This window comes from Topomyia yanbarensis, chromosome 3 (assembly GCF_030247195.1).
Source record: "Topomyia yanbarensis strain Yona2022 chromosome 3, ASM3024719v1, whole genome shotgun sequence".
NCBI classification, from domain to species: Eukaryota; Metazoa; Arthropoda; class Insecta; order Diptera; family Culicidae; genus Topomyia; species Topomyia yanbarensis.
Genome location: NC_080672.1, coordinates 278,872,553 through 278,891,744, shown reverse-complemented (window position 1 = coordinate 278,891,744; position 19,192 = coordinate 278,872,553). Strand labels below are relative to the sequence as shown.

Below are 19,192 nucleotides of genomic sequence, written 5' to 3'. Positions count from 1 at the left end.
TATGTTATCGAAGAATATCGACTGTCCCGACATTTTTTCTAGGATTAATTTCCTCCTAATAATACAAAAAATCGTCCGCCTCTATGGATTCCTTGACACCGTACATCTTATGGTCAAAACATTCCGGAGGAGATACGTTGTAACAAATTCAACGAAACTGCTTTAGTTTATGACCTTCATACCACTAAAGCTAGTTATAAGTTAACAATTAATATATTTCATTAAGCTAGACGTCAAATAAGTCAATGTCATTTGGTAGGGCTCATCGATGCTTAAGGGGGGATAAGGTTTTCAGCGGAAAAAACAACACTATTTCTGCGATTTTTTTAGAAATTTGGGTGAAGCGTATTGATCAAAGCTTTTGTACATTATACTCCATCATTTCAATAACTTTCTTTAATTTTCCATGCAAAAATATCGACAAGCGACTCGGTGACGAAACTGTTTATTGTACCTCTCTGGAATAACACGATTGGCGGTGTTAACTGCTGTTCAAAAACTACTTAACCGATTTATTTAAAACTTTGCGTACACATTCTATGTGCAAAAATCCTAACCCTACATTGAGTTTTTGAGATAATTAAGGAGTTTTTTTACTCATAAAATGGCGGAAATGCTATTTTTCAAAAAAAAAAAAAATAGTAGAAAGCCCCCTCAATTGAGAAATTATCAACGTAAGTATTTTTTTACAAAGAATAATGTATGCAAAGTTTGAAATAAATCGGTAAAGTAGCTTTTGAATAACTGTTAACACCGCAAATCGTGTTTTTTCAGAGACGTCCAAAAAAGCTTCGTCACCGAGTCCCTTGTCGATATTTTTGCATAGAAAAATTACAGAATGTTATTGAAATGATGCAGTATAAAAGTTTCGATCAATTCGCTTCCTTCACCCAAATTTGGTAAAAAAAATCGCAGAAAAGTATTCATTTTTTACGCTGAAAATCTTACCCCTTCCCCCTTAATTTATTTACCTACTCTAGGTTTAGACAGACGCGAGATCGAAAACCCAAAAACAGCTAACACCAAATAAGAATGCAAAACCTCATTGAGTGGACGAAATAGGATCTAAATAGTACCTAATATCTCAGGAGGCACCGATAGTCAATTTACTAACATTAAATAAAACTATGGAGCATACAGGTAATTAAGGGTATTCCCATGATTAAAAGACTACACTACAGATACCAAAGGTTTTTTTTTAATTTTTAATTGCATGTTTCAACAACTTACAAATATTTTCGGTTTTATCTTCTAGTTCGCAGAATTGCATTTAATCAACTCGACTATACAAATAACACAACTAATGTTCTGTGCAACTGATTGTATAATTATCTCTACAAACCTAGATCGTATATATTAGTAATAAAACAAATTCCTTGGCTATATAAAATGCAATGTATTTATAAAGCATGATGCACGATTATTTTTTCAAATTGTTCATTTTAAACTACTGGCACTGCTAGTTTGCAAAAACTTTGGCTATCATCTTGGATGAAACGAAAAAAAATCAGGACAATGTGTTCAAAATACCCTGAAACTGGATGGCATGCAATAGGCTATTTTTTCATGCAATAAATTATGACAAAAAATTGTACCAAAACTAGACATTGGATCAGTTGCTCAAAACAAATGTATCTGGACTAAATAGATCTATTCCTTTAGATAGCTTGAAATTCCCTCTAGATCTCGCTTCAGCCATGCTACATTCAGTCGAATTGTCTCGATGGACTGCGAAACCGTCCGTTCCGTTCCTGGGAAGTCGTGTTCCACAAAGAATTGTTCAACCTCCTGTGCCCGCTCTTCGGTAGAGAAGTTTTCCGTCAGGTATTTGATCAGTCTAGATAGCAGAAAGCCTCCGTCGTAACGATCCAACAAGACCTTCCAATTTTCCTTGAAATAGTTCCAAGTCATATCGCGTCCTTTGGGATTCATTGAAACTGACACGATAACGAACACCGAATCCTGAGCGCGCACCTCATCGGACATGGCAAATTCTATCACTTTGCGAAGAATGTCCACATCGCCAACTGAGCCAAGTGCTCGGGAAATACGATCCTTTTCCTCATGCAGATCCGTTGCACGATACAGGCGCAACATTTCGTTGAACATAGCCAGATCAGCATTCTGCAGTACTGCTTTGTAACAAGTGCTTCTTAAATCAGCTGGAAGAACATTCTTACCACTTGCATGCTCTTCAAACCTAAAATTGTTAATAAATTGAATTACATTCACCATTCCCATTATTACACCTGTACCTTTTCTTAGCCTCAGCCGTTGTTTTGGGGCACTGAAATGACACTAAACGGCTCAGAACAAGTGGGCGCAGTAGCGTATCTAAATGGTTCTCATTAGGTTTTACTGTCCAACCGAGCTCGTCGGCAACCGGTTGATAAAGGCTGACACCATAATGTAACAGTCGCTCCTCTACCGGACTGTTCGCCAGAAGCAATTGCAGCTTCGAGATGAAATTTGTTATCGATGACCATACGGTGTAGTCATGCTCGTTTCGGCAAGCGTCCATTACCTTCAATGCCTGAAAAGCAGTAACGCACATTATGAAGATTATACATCTATTTCGAATGCTTCGAATTTGAATCATAACAGTATGCATCAGAGTTGCTAATAAAGGCGGTTTACACTTCATTATTAACTCTTCAATGGAGAATTTTTCAAATATCTATAATAATCTGTAATTTGCCAATTGGCTAAAAAAAGTTCTTCGCTTTATTGCAAAACTTCTTAAACGAAATTGACAGTTTGTTGAAGGAAATGGATCGAAGGATTCAGCGGTCGTAAAATGGGACAAAAACTGCGACTAGTACCATGAATACACTCTCTAAGTCAAATTCCTACTAACTTTAAACCCTTAATTAACCAACACATATTGTATACTTACATCGACCGTAGAGCTCCTGCCAGCCTGCACTAATGCAAATAGATCGTCTAGCAATCCTAGTCGATCCAGAGGTTGCATGTTGTTACTACTAATCTCTGGTAGAAACTGTTCCAATAGCTGGGCAGTATATTGTGTCCGGTAGTACCCAATAGATGCTGGGTTAAGTTTCACCCATTCGTTCGGTTCAACAGCATCGATGGTAATTTCTACCGATTCTTTGTCCATTATGAACGTGTGAGCATGAGCAGTTTTGGGAGTGGATACTATTATAGGAATCATCCAGAGACATTTCTTCTCCGATTGGCAGCCATCAGCGCAGAACTTTTCCTGCATCAACTTTAGAGTACGTGTATTTCCTTTTTGTTCAGAAGAAACTATTCTCACAACCGGAAAACCCATTTGTTTGATCCAAGTCGACATAATACTCTCAACCGGTTTATTACTTACTTCTTCGAAAGCTGTCCATAAGTCTTCGGTGCGCGTGTTTTTGTATTTATGGCGTGTTAGATAAATATGCATTCCACGCTTAAAATCATTATCACCCAGATAATGATAGAGCATCCGTATTACGCTGGCACCCTTATTATAGCTGATTTCGTCGAATATTTCATCGATTTCAGCTGGATGGCCTACAGGCACCTCGATCGGGTGGGAGTTTTTGAGGCAGTCTAACTCTAAGGCACGAGTGTACATGTCCGTTATGAATTGATTCCAAATCGAATAGCTTGGAAACAGATGATTCACGCATAAGAACTCAACAAATGAAGCATAACCTTCGTTGAGCCACAAATGTGTCCACCACTCCATAGTGACAAGATTTCCGAACCATTGGTGCGCAATCTCATGAGCAACGGTGAGAGCGATGGATTGTTTTCTGATCAAAGATGTGTTCTCCGAATCGACAAGGACAAATGTTTCTCGGTAGGTAACTAAGCCCCAGTTTTCCATAGCACCAGCAGAAAAATCTGATATTGCAACTAAATCCATCTTCGGCAATGGATAATCAATGGCAAAGTAGGAGTTGTAGTAATGAAGTACTTCAATAGCAACATCGCGTGCAAAAGAACCTTGCTCATTTTTCCCAATCGGGGTGTATACTCGTACCAGCACTCCATCCTTCGTTTTACCTTCGACAAAGTCAAACTCTCCGACCACAACGGCCACCAAATAGGTTGACATAATTGGAGTTCTATCAAATTTCAAAACACGCATACCGTCACCCTCACTTTCGCTAACTACGGGCATGTTGGATAGTGCTACGCGATCCTTCGGTACTGACAGCGTGATGTCGAAGGTGGCTTTGATTGCTGGTTCATCCCAGCAAGGGAAGCATCTACGTGCGTCAGTTGCCTCGAACTGTGTCACCCCTGCAAACCTCTCTTCCCCGGACGGCGTGAAGTATTTGCTCCTATAGAATCCTTTCATCTTGTCATTCAGCTCTCCGTTGAATACCACTTCCAGCGTAGCTGACCCAACTGGAATCTCTGATGGAAAAATGAAACACACCGTTTCCTGATCAGCACAGAACACTTTCTCGCTGGATAGCAATACCGTTTCATCTGCTCCATACTTGATTGAGGCTTTTAGGATTTCTAGGTCCAGAGCGTTAAGCGTGATTTGGTTCGTAGGAGACTTGATCTGCGAAGAAAAAATAAAAAGGTAATAAGTTTTGGTTCACGTTAAAATGCCAATTTAGTAGTGGGGGATAGCCAGCTGTTAAGGTTGGACAGAGAATGCGCAAAATTTGCAAACGAAAAAAGCAGTTTTTTTTCCACATTGTATGTCAGATCTTCATAAAAATCAATCAGCGTATGCAGAATGTTGTTACAGTACTGCTGATTGATTTTTATGAAGATCTGACATACGGTGTGGAAAAAAAACTTTTTTCGTTTGCGAATTTTACCCTTTCTCTGTCCAACCATAACTACAGACAAGGAGAAGCCGAAACACAAAAGATCAAATAAATATTAAATTCTTCAAAACGGCTAAAGAAATTTTTGTAAACAAACTTGTTTCGCTTATTATTTTGCAGCCGAGTGAAATTTCAAGAAAAATATACATTAACTTAAATCTTTGCCCTTCGTAGAAGCGATTTCGAATGTTTTCTGCGTTGAAATTGTAGCAAATTAAGAGAAATCAAAACAAAAATTTGTTTACATATATTGTTAGCCCTATTCAAAAGTTAATATGGAAATTTAAATTTAAGTTGGTTTGTTCACCAATTGTATACATTCGGGGGTTTTCTCCAAATTTAACTCTGTTAGGGAGCAGTGCGGTAAAATATCAATTTCAAACGAAAATAATCGTTTCAAGTGAAACTTCGAGCCTTTCACTGTAAACATACCACCACTATATCAGTTGAGTTCGGCTGCCGTCTTCGTTTGAGTCACTCAAAGTTCACTGTCAATTGAATAACAGGTTCTAGTCATTTGACGTTTTTGCCTGTTTAGTTTCTATTGAACACCAACCTCACATTAGCACGGTCTCAGCTAATGGAAGTGAACCATTCCAATGAACCACTCACAAATGAATATGAAGGAACACTCACTGACATAAAAATAACTCCGACCAAGATAATAAATAATATAGGGTAAAGGCTATGATAAGACGAGGCAACTCAAGACGGATACAGGTACGAGCATTTTTTCTCTGTATGAGTAAGGTTGTATTTTTTTTTCGATGAAGCTGATAAATCAGGAGGATATGAAAAAGAAAAGAATAAAACAAATGACGTAGTGGGCTTTTCTGCTTAACAAACATAAAACAAATTCACTCAAAAATGACAAATGTTCCGAACCTTTCTTTCTCTTCTTCTTGGAGAGTTTTCTTTCCTTTCTTGTACCCTGGTGAATAATTGTTGACAGATGACTGTATGCAACTAGCGAGGTTGGCAGTGCAGCCAATTTCTTTGTCATATTTAGATATGTTGCTATAATACACATAATAATGACTGTTTTATTAACTCACATTTCGCCAAAATATATCTGGAACTAATCAATCCAAGATTTTTATCATATACTACATGTTTCTAGCAAATTTGGTCAGCATAACAGCCTATTCATCAGAATCAAATTTGCCACAAACTTTGAAATAGAGATGGACGTACTACCAAAATACAGAAATATACAGAAATCGTATTACTAGTTGCTTTATCTTGTCTTAGGTGTAAACGGGCGAACTCGTTAAAGGTCCAAGATGATAGATAACGGAAATCGATGGTTAGTCATTTTAAATGAAGGCGTAGGTGGTTGAGTGGTAAGCGTGACAGCCACCCATCCCAGTTAGTCTGGGTGCAATCCCAGCCGAGGTCGCTGAGATTTTTCTGAGGTGTAAAATCTTCCTTCGGAAGGGAAGTAAAGCCGTTGCCTAGCAAAAGCAAGTATCGGACTAACGTTCCTTCTGCGATCTACGTTCGGGCCAGGCCGGCGCCGGTTTTGTTCAATAAACACTTTAGGATTACCAGGAGTTGCACATTGAAAGATGTTTCCCTAATCCCAAGCACTACTACTGATTCCCTGTGCAACTTCAGCTAGTCTAGATCGATAACGGAGTAGCAGCTACGGGTGGTCGTACAAGGTCAAGCTCAAGCTCAAGCTCGATGGTTAAAGTTATTTTTAAATCAGAGATGAGGGCAACATGGATACCATTTGAAAGGAGGTTGGGCCATTTTGAAATCCAAGATTGCGGCCTATAGTGACCAAGAAACTGTGAAAACAACTATCAATATGGGTATCATTTAAAATAATCATAAAATACCGTAATTTATGAATTTAGGCCATTTTGAAAACAAAGATGGCGGTTTCGGGTAACCACCACAGTAAAAACCATGATCAATATATATCTATACGCTTTTGCAATGATGGTCACTAGATGACGGAAACTGATGATTGAGGACATTTTGCAATCAATCAATCCAATATGGCACCTTTTGGTTACCTCAAATCAATAAACCCACCTTCGATATGACCTATTTATAGCATTCATATCGAGCAGAACCTTTTCGAATTCTTTCTGAAAAAAAAGATTCTCGTAGACTATAGACTGTGCTCGTAATGTGTTCCTATATAACCAGTGTGGAAATGTTTTACCTCTTCACCATGTCATCGGAATTGTACAAGGGAACTATTGGTAGAGGTGCAAATAAATAGCTGAATTACATATTTGATTTTAGCAATGAATTTGACAGCTTCGTACAATTGTGATAGCATACTGCGGTTATCATATTTCTTTTTCAAATTTTCTTAAATTCGCAGAGTTCAGACGAAAATAATGAATCTACTAATAACAGCTTATTGAAACTGGTTGCAATGAAAAATGTTATTTGGTAGTACGTTCATCTCTATAATATTTTTGTTGCAAATTTGATTCTGATGAATAGGCTGTTATGCTGGCCAAATTTGCTAGAAACATGTAGTATGTGATAAAAATATTGGATTGATTAGTACCAGATAAATGCGAAATATGTGTCAATAAAACGGTCATTATTATGTGTATTATAGCAACATATCTAAATATGACAAAGAAATTGGCTGCACTGCCAACCTCGCTAGCTGCATACACTCATCTGTCATCTGGCACAAGAAAGGCATGATAACCAAAAATACGAAGCCAGTTGTCTCTTTTTGTCCTAGGTTTACCCGGATCTCATTTGACTGGTGCTCACTGGGGAAATTGAAAGCTGATCTATTCATTTGAGAGGATCAAACGAAGGAGGTTGAATATGAATTGCGACTCATTTGAAAGCAGCGGTGAGTGAAGTGCCATGAACCCAGCTTCAGATTAACAACAACTGATGCGTTAAATGAATGTGAATGCTACTGCAGACGACTGATTGACTGCGTTCATTCAGTTTCGATTGAATGAAATGAAATTTTACTGCACTGTTAGGGAGTACAAGCATGTTCTACCACTTTCCCCCGAAAACTATTCTCCTAGAAACTAAAACACAGAAAAAATATTCTCCCAGAAACCATTTTCTTCAAAGTATCAATTCCTATAATACCCACAAATTCATGTCCCAGGTAGAAACATTCCCCAGAAATTTTCAGTAAGATGGAAAAAGCAACCATATTGAATTGGAAAAAAAATTTAATGAAAATCAATCATTTGGGTTAGAATGTAGGCTATTTTGCTCAACTCGAAGAGTGGACTGCCAGTAGGCTTAGATAATTGCAGTATTTTTACATTTCTTTTAGTAATATAAACATACACGTAGGCCAAATTTCAGAATTTAGCACATGTGTGTTTTTGAAAGCCACTAAAGGAGATGCTCAGTTGTTTATAAATATTAAAATCGAGTTGAAACGCTGAAGAGTGTGTCATATTCATCCATTTACCATAGCTGAGTATACATATAAAGAAAAAAGAGTTGGCCAATTGCAGCGCGATCGCGTGTATCATCAAGAAAGACTCGAGCGTTTGTACGTTAACGTGTTCGATTGCGTGTGCTAACATGTAGGGTAATTTCAAGAGAGATGCCGCGTCGGGTGAGATGCCACACTCTCTATACCTCGTATATAGGGTCAATTTAATTTCGGTAATATGGTCGGTGTTAAGTCAGACCGGACTAAGTGACATTGTATTGATTTCAAGAAAAACGAGTTTAAAGTTTGAATCGCAGCATCCTTTACAGTATAATACGAAAGCCACAGGTAATGCATATTGTAATATATTACAACTCTGACAAGAATTGCATGTAGCAGAAGAAATCCTTTAAATTTTGCGACTTAGTTTTGTCTGACTTAACACCGACCAAATGATGTTGTGAGTTTGTCTTTCGAAGAATTACGACACTGGAGATGTAAAATAATCCTTATTATTAGCTCACGAAAATTTTATTAATGGTTATGTGGTTATGCATCACATAGTGCCGAAAATTTTTCAGCACCATATAAAAATTTCGTTTTTCAAAATCGTTCGACTTTTTTTTTGTAAATCATGTATCGGTTGAATAGCTGGAACCTTTTAGAAGGCAATTTAATCATGAGCACGGGTATCTATAATTTTAGAGGAAAATGTCGTCGTGCAGCATCTCTCTCCTACAATTGGGATAGATGCCACATCAAAATTGCGGGTGAGATGCCGCACTCGATAGCGGAGAATACGAAGCTAAAATGAATTTTTTTCACCTCGGAATGTCGATAAAATGATCACTTGCGTCAGGTATAGGTTTTTAATATTATGTATATCCACAAACTAAGGGACCTAACACAGTGACATATCGAATTATGAGTCTATTTATCTATACATTTAAACGGGCGATATGTATCTAAGCATTAGTCACTTCGGTTTATTCTTTCAAGTTTCAGGCACTAATTTTCGCGAACGCATTGATTTGTATAGATGTTATTATTGGGATAAAAACGAAAATTTCAACGAATTTATTCCTTTTCAAAATGGATCTTTCAAAAACAAACCTAAGTTATATAAATTCATTGTCGGAAGAACTACCAAAAACTGCTTTTAAGGAACCCCTACCAACGCATAGAAATATATCGCTTGTACAGAAGTAGAAAGCTCCATGAGGCTGCTAAAAAAACAAATAAATTTAGGGTACGGGTTGAGTTCCCCAATTTTAAATTTTTTGATTCGTGCTCCACAATTTTAAAATTTTTGGGTTCCGATTTTTTAAATTTTATATTCTCAGGTTCGGATTCTTAATTTTTGCCTTTCTCATATAAAGAAAGGCTATGTAATTACTGAAAAAATCGACTTTTCAACCGAGGCCTGGAGGGCCGAGTGTCATAAACCTTTCGATTCAGTTCGTCGAGATCGGCAAATGTCTGTGTGTATGTATGTTTGTGTGTGTGTTTGTGTGTGTGTCATTTGAACTCACACAATTTTCTCAGAGATGGCTAAACCGATTTTCACAAACTTCATCTGAAAGGTATAACGCTCCCATAAGCTGCTATTGAATTTTTAGTTGATCCGACTTCCGGTTCCGGAGTTACGGCTTGAAGAGTGCGGTCACACAGCAAATTCCCATATAAACTGGTACAACCATGATGTCCAATTGACGTAGAACATATTAAAATGGGTTCAACATTACTCTAGTTTGCGGGTCTGGATCACTAATGATAAATCAAAGCAGCTTTGACCACATTGGCCACCTATGACGGTTCATGATGCCTCCGGGGAACTCACCAATTTCCTAAGCAAATATCACACCTCTTACCCAGCGAATTCTCTACCGATTTTTACGAACTTGATTCAAATGAAAGATACAGTAATGCCATTGATTGCTGCTGAATTTCATTCGGTTCTGACTCTTGGTTCCGGAGTTACAGGTTGGTTAGTAAGATTACACTTGAATTTCCCATATAAATCGGTACAATCGTAACACCGCAGAGGCCAAAAACTACTGAAATGGTCACTAAATTACCTCGATTCGCACGTCTAGATCACTGATTGCCAATCAAACATTCTTTGAATTTATTGTCCACTATCGACGATCCCGGAAGTCCCGGATTCCGGGCATATTCCACAATTTAAGTCACATCGGTTCTTCGGTGATGACTGAACCGATGTTCTCAAACCAAGTCTCAAATTGGCCCTTAACAAGGCTATTAAAAGCAGCAAGAGAGCGTGTTTCGACAACCTGCGTGAGAGTGCCGACGCGAATCCGTGGGGTGACGCCTACCGGATTGTGATGGCCAAGACCAAAGGGGGCTCCTCACCCCCAGAACGGTCTGCGGACCGGTTGGCAACGATTATCGAAGTACTCTTCCCGTCTCGAGCCACAAGCCCCTGGCCACCTGCACTACGAGACAGTGCGGGCACGGTCGAAATGGTGGCTCTAGTGACGAATGAAGAACTACTCGCAGTGGCTAAATCCCTAGCAATGAACAAAGCTCCAGGGCCGGATGGAGTTCCAAACAACGCTCTCAAGGCAGCGATCATAGCGAACCCGAACATGTTCAGGCTAGCTATGCAGAGATGCCTTGACGAGTGCCGTTTCCTCGATAGATGGAAAAGGCAGAAATTGGTGCTGTTGCCGAAGCCCGGGAAGCCGCCAGGCGACCCATCGGCGTACAGACCAATCTGTCTGATCGACACGACTGGCAAACTGCTTGAGAGGATCATCCTCAACAGGCTCACCCCGTACGCGGAAGGTACGGACGGTCTGTCAAGCAACCAGTTTGGCTTTCGGAAGGGTGAGTCCACAGTGGACGCTCTCAACTCAGTGATAAATACTGCCGAGATAGCGATCCAACGAAAAAGGCGAGGTATTCGATACTGTGTGTTAGTGACACTCGACGTGAAGAACGCATTCAACAGCGCAAGCTGGGATGCCATCGCGCTCTCGTTACACCGGCTTAGCCTACCGGTGGGTCTGTACCGGATCTTGGAAAGTTACTTCCAGAACCGCGTACTGCTATACGAGACCGATACCGGTCAGAAAAGGGTTCCGATTACCGCCGGAGTCCCGCAGGGCTCGATCCTAGGCCCGGTGCTATGGAACCTCATGTATGACGGGGTTCTGAGACTGAAGTTCCCTCCTGGAGTCAAGATCGTCGGCTTTGCTGACGACGTAACCTTGGAGGTCTACGGGGAGTCAATTCCTGAGGTAGAACTAACCGCAGAACACGCGATCAGCACGGTGGAGGAATGGATGAGCGCGAGAGGCCTGGAGCTCGCTCATCATAAGACGGAGGTAGTTATCGTCAACAACCGCAAGTCGGCACAACATGCAGCTATCCATGTGGGAGAAGTCGCGATCACTTCACAGCGAAGTCTGAAGTCTCTCGGAGTCATTATAGACGACAAGCTGACCTTCGGCAGCCATGTCGACTATACATGCAAGAGAGCGTCGACTGCTGTTGCGGCTCTATCGAGAATGATGTCCAACAGCTCAAAGGTGTGCGCCAGTAGACGTAGGTTACTGGCAGGCGTTGCCGTATCTATCCTCAAGTACGGCGGCCCGTCATGGTCAAGAGCACTGAGGGTAACCAGTTACCTACAGAAACTGGAGAGCACCTACCGCGTGATGTGCCTCAGAGTGATATCTGCCTACCGCACGGTGTGATACGATGCATCCTGCGTGATAGCGAGCATGATGCCAGTCGGGCTGGTCATTCGGGAAGATGAGGAGTGCTTTGAGCTACGTGGAAATAGGGGAGCCCGCGAGCGCACCAGGGTGACCTCGGTCGCCAGATGGCAGCGTGAGTGGGACAACTCCTCGAAAGGTAGGTGGACCCACCGGCTGATACCTAGCATATCGAGCTGGGTGGGAAGACCCCATGGGGAAGTTCACTTCCACCTGACACAATTCCTGTCAGGCCATGGCTGTTTCCGACAGTACCTCCACAGGTTCGGGCACGCGGAGGTCCCAGTCTGCCCGGACTGCCCAGGTGTAGACGAAACTGCCGAACACATACTGTTCGTATGTCATCGGTTCGACGTCGAAAGAAGAGCAATGCTTGACGTCTGTGGCTGGGACACAACCCCTGATACCCTTATTCAGCGGATGTGTCAATCGGTGGAGAAGTGGAACGCAGTCTCGGCTGCTACCATCCAGATTGCCAGTAGGCTACAGGTAATCTGGCGAACCGAGCAACAGACGACGGGCACGGCTAACTAGTGATTGGTTAGCTGCAGCGAAAAAGGCCAAGCGCAAAAAAGGGAGTGAATGGTCTGTTCATGCCGAGGCAGGTTTGGCGCAGCGAATGGCAACAGCGTAAGGGGTAAACCCAGCCATCCCGAAGCAAGACAGAAGAGTGAGTGTATAGGCGTATAACTGGACTGCCTCATGCCAAGACGGGAGGGTCGTAGCGTAGTATGTTGGAACTTAGCTATCGATGCCTCATGGCGTGGCAGAGGAGTGAAAGGGTGAGCATCCAAGTCAGTCCCACACGGCATGTTAAGGGTGAGCATAAAAGTCATCCTCACAGGTATGGTAGAGGCTAGCACAAAAGTCAGCCTAGCAAGGAATAAAAAAGGTGAGCACACAAGTCAGCCCCGCATGGTATGTCAGAAGTGGGGCCTAAGAAAAATGTCCCACATGGGATGCCAGGGGGAGTGACAAAGGTACAATAGAGTGGCACGATTGAGAGTGAATCAGGTGATAGGGTGAGCACCCAAGTCAGCCTCACATGGTATGGGTGGGGCGAGCACAAAAGTAAGCCTAGCAAGGAATGAGTAAGGTGAACACACAAGTCAGCCTCGCATGGACCGTAAAAGGTGAGCACAAAAGTCAGCCTCATGTGGGAGTGTTTGAGAGTGAATCAAAGTGCGATTGAGAGAGCACCCAAATAAGCCTCATACAGGATGTATGAACGCGTGAGTGAGAGTGAATGAGTACATTTAGTACAGCCATCCCCCCAGAAGTAATACCGAGAGGTAGTTCCTGGGAGGAATGATGGCGGAGCCCAATGGAGTTTAGTCGGTATTAATGGCTGGTCACCATTCGAGTCCGACACGCCCCCAGTGCACCCCGTGTGGTAGATTGGACCCTACCAATAGTACGTGTACTGGGCTAGGACATAAAGGTCTTCTCCATTGTAAAAAAAAAACCAAGTCTCAAATGAAAGGCAACATTTGCGGTTGAGTATTGTGTCGCCACTCAGCACACCTCCCTCCCCACCCTAGCCCTCACACTTCGCTCCTTCATCACTCCTCTTCCTTTGGACCACCCTTACATCCGCATTTCCTTCATCCACCCCGTATACCGAAATAAGATGAAGGATTTCTGACACATCCTCCACTCTCACTCTACTAAACCCCCACCAGCTTCACTTCCAAACCCATTCCACCAATATAATCACATGAAGATAACATTGAACTCATGTTGATTATGTTAATTAAATATTAGAGGTGCCCGGGGCTAGTTGGTGGTTGGGGTAAGTTGGCAGAATCCCTTTGTCTTTTTTTCCATTAGACAGACAGCGCTGCCTCTCATATGTACCTCAAGTTATGTGAAACCCATTATCCAATGTGTTTTTGTTAAAAAACATTTTGTTTTGTAAAAGTTGTGGGCGATATTGTGTTTTCGAGCACGCCAAGTAATTTTTTTTTAATTTTAAGCACTTTGTTATTTAGGGTGATTTTAAATCTATTTCCCAATTGATTTTATTTTTCGATAGTGCGTAAAAAGAGCTTTCAGTATCCGTAAATCTATCCATGAATTAAAGTTATTTTTTAAATAGTTTTTTGTAAAATATGCGGTTGAAGTAAGTTGGTGCACGCGGGGCAAGTTGGCGCTACTATTTACAGTGCAAATATAGTCATCAAATATTTTTATTTTTGGAATTCACTCCAAAGTAAAACTTTGTGTATCACATTAATGCAGGAGATATTTACTTCGGCCAATCGCCTGAAGAATTTCGAAAATATACTTCTGACTATGGAATACGCGTCAAAGTAAAATGCCGGGGTATTGAGTCTGAAATATATTGGCAATTGTCGGTTAATATACAATTATATTCAAGACATTCAGCCCGAACCTTTGATATAATTGAATCTCCATTTTCTGGCGTATTCATACATACCGCCAACATACCGCGGGGCCGGGGTTAATTGGCGGGATTTCCGCATCACACATTTTTGTCTATAAAAACAGAGACAATGCAACAAACAGCATGTTCTATCTAATCTATCTAAGATCTATCTACTTCAAAACGGTAAAAAATGTAAACTGAAAACACCGCCAACTAGCCCCGGTCTCCCCTTGACTTTTTTGTTTAAAGTGACTGCGTCTACTTTCGTGGTAGTCGTGTGATGCGAGCTAAGTGAAATAAGAATATGATACACATTTTCACAATTCTATTGAACAAAACCAGCTAATGAATCATTTAGATAAATGAGAAAGGCGCAATTGCACCACTAGGTGGATTCAAACAGGTTTTGCCTTTCTCAATAGAAAGGTATTGCAATTGCTCTGAAAACCGACTTTTTAACGGAGGCCCGGAGGGCCGAGTGACATATACCATTCGATTCAGTTCGTCGAGTTCGGCAAATGTCTGTGTGTGTATGTATGTGTGTATGTATGTATGTGTGTGTATGTGTGTGTGTATGTGACCAAAAATGTCACTCATTTTTCTCAGAGATGGCTGAACCGATTTTGACAAACTTAGTCTCAAATGAAAGGTGCAACGTTCCCATAGGCTGCTATTGAATTTCTAATGGATCCGACTTCCGGTTCCGGAATTACAGGGTGATAAGTACGAACACGCAGAAAATGTCGATTTTAATAAATTCTGCAATGAATGTATAAAGGTGAAAATTTTTCCAAAATATGACCACTACTGCTTCGATTTGTAGTATTAGGTCACTAACATCCATTCAAAGTCTATTTGGCCACATTGGCCACCATCCTCGGTTCCGGAAGCCCCGGCGGAAGTATCTAAATTCAGAATAACAGTCACATCGGTTTCTCGGAGATGGCTAGACCGATTCGACTAAACTTGGCCTCAAATGAAAGGTATTGCGTCCCCGTAAATGGCTATTTAATTTCATCCCGATCCGACTTCCGGTTCCGGAGTTACAGGTTGTGGCGTGCGATCACATAGCAAATTGTGATTCAAACCGATACTCCGATGAAAGCAAAAAAGGTAAAAATTTCGCTAAAATGTCTCTCAAACAACTTAAATTTGCTGTTCTAGGTCACCGACGGCCAACCAAACTTTCGTTGACTACATTAACCACCATAGACGGTTCCGGAAGTGCCCGGGAAAAGCGGCCATCTTTCAAAATTTACGAACTCACATCAGTTTCCCGGAAATGGTTGGGCCAATTTTCACAAACTTAGTCCCAAATGATAGCTATAATATCCCCATAGATGTCTATAAAATTTCGTACGGATCGCTTATATGGTTCCGGAAATATAGACTAAACCGTCCGGTCACATATGAAATTCCCATATAAGCCGGAACTCAATTTTTTTCAAAGGGGGGACCTCATGAAATTTCAGAAATCGAATTCGTATTTTTGATGCCAAACATCTTTAAAATGCATGAAACGTCGAGATTTTATGTTATCTCGAAAAAAAATTTTTTTATAAAAATCGACTTTTTGGGACTTTGCCGATTTCGCACCTTTTTGCCTTTCTCAATAGAAAGGTATTGCAATTGCTCTGAAAACCGACTTTTTAACGGAGGCCCGGAGGGCCGAGTGACATATACCATTCGATTCAGTTCGTCGAGTTCGGCAAATGTCTGTGTGTGTGTATGTATGTGTGTGTGTATGTATGTGTGTGTGTATGTGCGTCTGTGTGTGTGTACGCGAACACAATCTCACTCACTTTTCTCAGAGATGGATGAACCGATTTTTACAAACTTAGTCCCAAATGAAAGGTGCAACGTTCCCATAGGCTGCTATTGAATTTCTAATGGATCCGACTTCCGGTTCCGGAATTACAGGGTGATGAGTACGATCACGCAGAAAATGTCGATTTTAAGAAATTCTGCAATGAATGTATAATGGTGAAAATTTTTCCAAAATGTGACCACAACTGCTTCGATTTGTAGTACTAGGTCATTAACAGCCATTCAAAGTCTCTTTGGTCACATTGGCCACCATAATCGGTTCCGGAAGCCCCGGCGGAAGTATCCAAATTCAGACTAACAATCACATCGGTTTCTCGGAGATGGCTAGACCGAATCAACCAAACTTAGTCTCAAATGAAAGATGTTGCGTCCCCGTAAATGGCTATTAAATTTTATCCCCAACCGACTTCCGGTTCCGGAGTTACGGGTTGTACCGTGCGATCACATAGCAAATTGTGATTCAAACTTAAATTTCGCTAAAATGTCTCTCAAATAACTTAACTTTGCAGTTCTAGGTCACCGATGGCCAAACAAACTTTCGTTGACTACATTGACCACCATAGACGGTTCCGGAAGTGCCCGGGAAAAGCGGCAGTCTTTCAAAATTTACGAACTCACATCAGTTTCCCGAAATGGTTGGGCCGATTTTCACAAACTTAGTCCCAAATGATAGCTATAACATCCCCATAGATGTATATAAAATTTCGCACGGATCGCTTATATGGGTCCGGAAATATAGACTAAATCGTTCGGTCACATATGAAATTCCCATATAAGTCGGAACTCTAATTTTTTTCAAAAAATTTCAGAAATCGAATTCGTATTTTTGATGCCAAACATCTTTAAAGTGCATGAAACGTCGAGAGTTTATGTTATCTCGAAAAAAATTTATTTATGAATATCGACTTTTTGGGACTTTGCCGATTTCGCACCTTTTTTCAGTTCAATATTACCGTGGCTGTTTTTTCTTTTACAAAATTTTAGAACTCGAATAATGATTTATTTTCCTGTATATGGTTGTCATGTGATGTATAATAATAAAATGTAATATATGCATTTAAAAGTTTTTAATGAATATAAACAACGCACACATTCTCGTGATTCATGATTGAGAAAGGCACAATTGCACCGCTAGGTGGATTAAAATAGGTTTTTAATCTAATGTTCGGGTCGGGTTCGGCAACTTTCACATTCTCGGGTTCAGCCTCAAAAAATTTAAACCGTCCATCTCTAGTTCACGGATCATTTATGCTGACGTAAAAAACCGTTTCAAACAAACGTAGTAAATTACATGAAAAAAGATTACTCCTGAAAAAAGTGCCCAAAAGTTTGAAAAAATCGCTTCGATTACTACGTACCCATATGCTACGAATCGGTTATGGGAGTGATTCTCAACCTGGGGTCCGTGGACCCCTAGGGGGCCGTAAAGTTGTTGCTAAGGGTCCGCGAAGAAAAATATGATTTCCGAGTGCAGATTGAAATTTCAAGTCTTGTTTCATAACAAATGCTACCAATACAAAATCTATGTTTATCCCAGGGGGTGCGGAGCAACAAAGGGTGATTTCTAAGGGGTATGAAAACGTACCACGATCTGAAACAGTTACTTATGTGGTTTTCGTTTGAGGCGAAGCTGAGTCAGTTCCTAGCCCCAACTGCTGTCAAAATGTATGAACTGACAGCAGTTGGGGTTAGAACCTGACTCAGTTTCAGGTTCAAGCGAAATCGCCATTAGGAAACCGCTTATAGCACACTCAGCGAAAATAGGGAAGACACTAAACTAAATCAAGTCGGAAAGGGCCAGTTGAGTCATCGTGCCCAGAGAAGCTGTGAACGAGTGAACTGACTTCTGAATACAAAATAGGACAGCACTGATATAGACCGAATAATGAGGTAACTGAGAATTACAATGATTTCATATTTCAGGAACAAGTGTATTCTCTTTCGATTGTATAGCACTTAACATTCATCTTGATTGAAGCTTTTTTTCGAAAATTATACAGAAGTCGCCTTTTTCGTCAAAGAGATAGACTAAATCATCTAATGCACAAAAAATGTGGCAAATGTATAGGTTCCGACCTTGGAAGATCATCCCTACAATCAACGAACTGCAACGAATAACAAGAGCAAAACATAACAGCAACAAATACAGTATGAAATTGTGTAACAGTATACTATACCAATGCCCTAGGTTCGGCACAAACATCGCGCTTGTATAGTGCCAAATGGAGTTCTTGGTAGTAAAGGCACGTACCATTTCAATCGCGAATCGACCGGGAGGTATACAGTAACAGCTGCGCAGATCGATTTCCAGTTTTGCCTTTCTCATATAAAGAAAGGCTATGCAATCACTGTAAAAATCGACTTTTTAACCGAGGCCCGGAGGGCCGAGTGTCATACACCATTCGATTCAGTTCGTCGAGATCGGCAAATGTCTCTGTGTGTGTATGTATGTGTGTGTGTGTGTGTATGTGTGTGTGTGTGTGTATGTGTGTGTGTCATTTAAACTCACACAATTTTCTCAGAGATGGCTGAACCGATTTTCGCAAACTTAGTTTCATCTGAAAGGTATAACGCTCCCATAAGCTGCTATTGAATTTTTAATTGATCCGACTTCCGGTTCCGGAGTTACGGGTTGAAGAGTGCGGTCACACAGCAAATTCCCATATAAACTGGTACCACCATGATGTTCAAATGATGTAAAACATATTAAAATTGATGTAACATTACTCTAGTTTGCGGGTCTGGATCACTAATGATCAATCAAAGCAGCTTTGACCACATTGGCCACCTATGACAGGTCATGACGCCCCCGGGGAACTCGCCAAGTTCCTAAGCTAATGTCACACCCATTCCCCAACGAATTCTCTACCGATTTTTACAAACTTGATTTCAAATGAAAGATACAGTAATGCCATTGACTGCTGCTGAATTTCATTCGGTTCTGACTCTTGCTTCCGGAGTTACAGGGGTGTTAGTAAGGATACACTGGAATTTCCCATATAAATCGGTACAATCGTAATACCTCAGAGGCTAA

At 40.9% G+C, this 19,192-nt stretch overlaps 1 protein-coding gene across 1 annotated transcript in view; it reads right to left on the bottom strand.

The window, feature by feature from the left end:
* Positions 1-1,194: 1,194 nt before the first annotated feature.
* LOC131689221 (puromycin-sensitive aminopeptidase) overlaps positions 1,195-19,192 on the bottom strand; it is a 40,094-nt gene continuing 22,096 nt past the window's right edge. The window contains exons 3-5 of the mRNA XM_058974161.1: positions 2,897-4,534; positions 2,256-2,533; positions 1,195-2,200 (exon numbers count right to left, since the gene is read on the bottom strand). Coding sequence (XP_058830144.1) covers positions 1,651-2,200; positions 2,256-2,533; positions 2,897-4,534 — 2,466 coding nt within the window. The 3' untranslated portion in view covers positions 1,195-1,650. The remainder of the gene's footprint in view (positions 2,201-2,255; positions 2,534-2,896; positions 4,535-19,192) is intronic.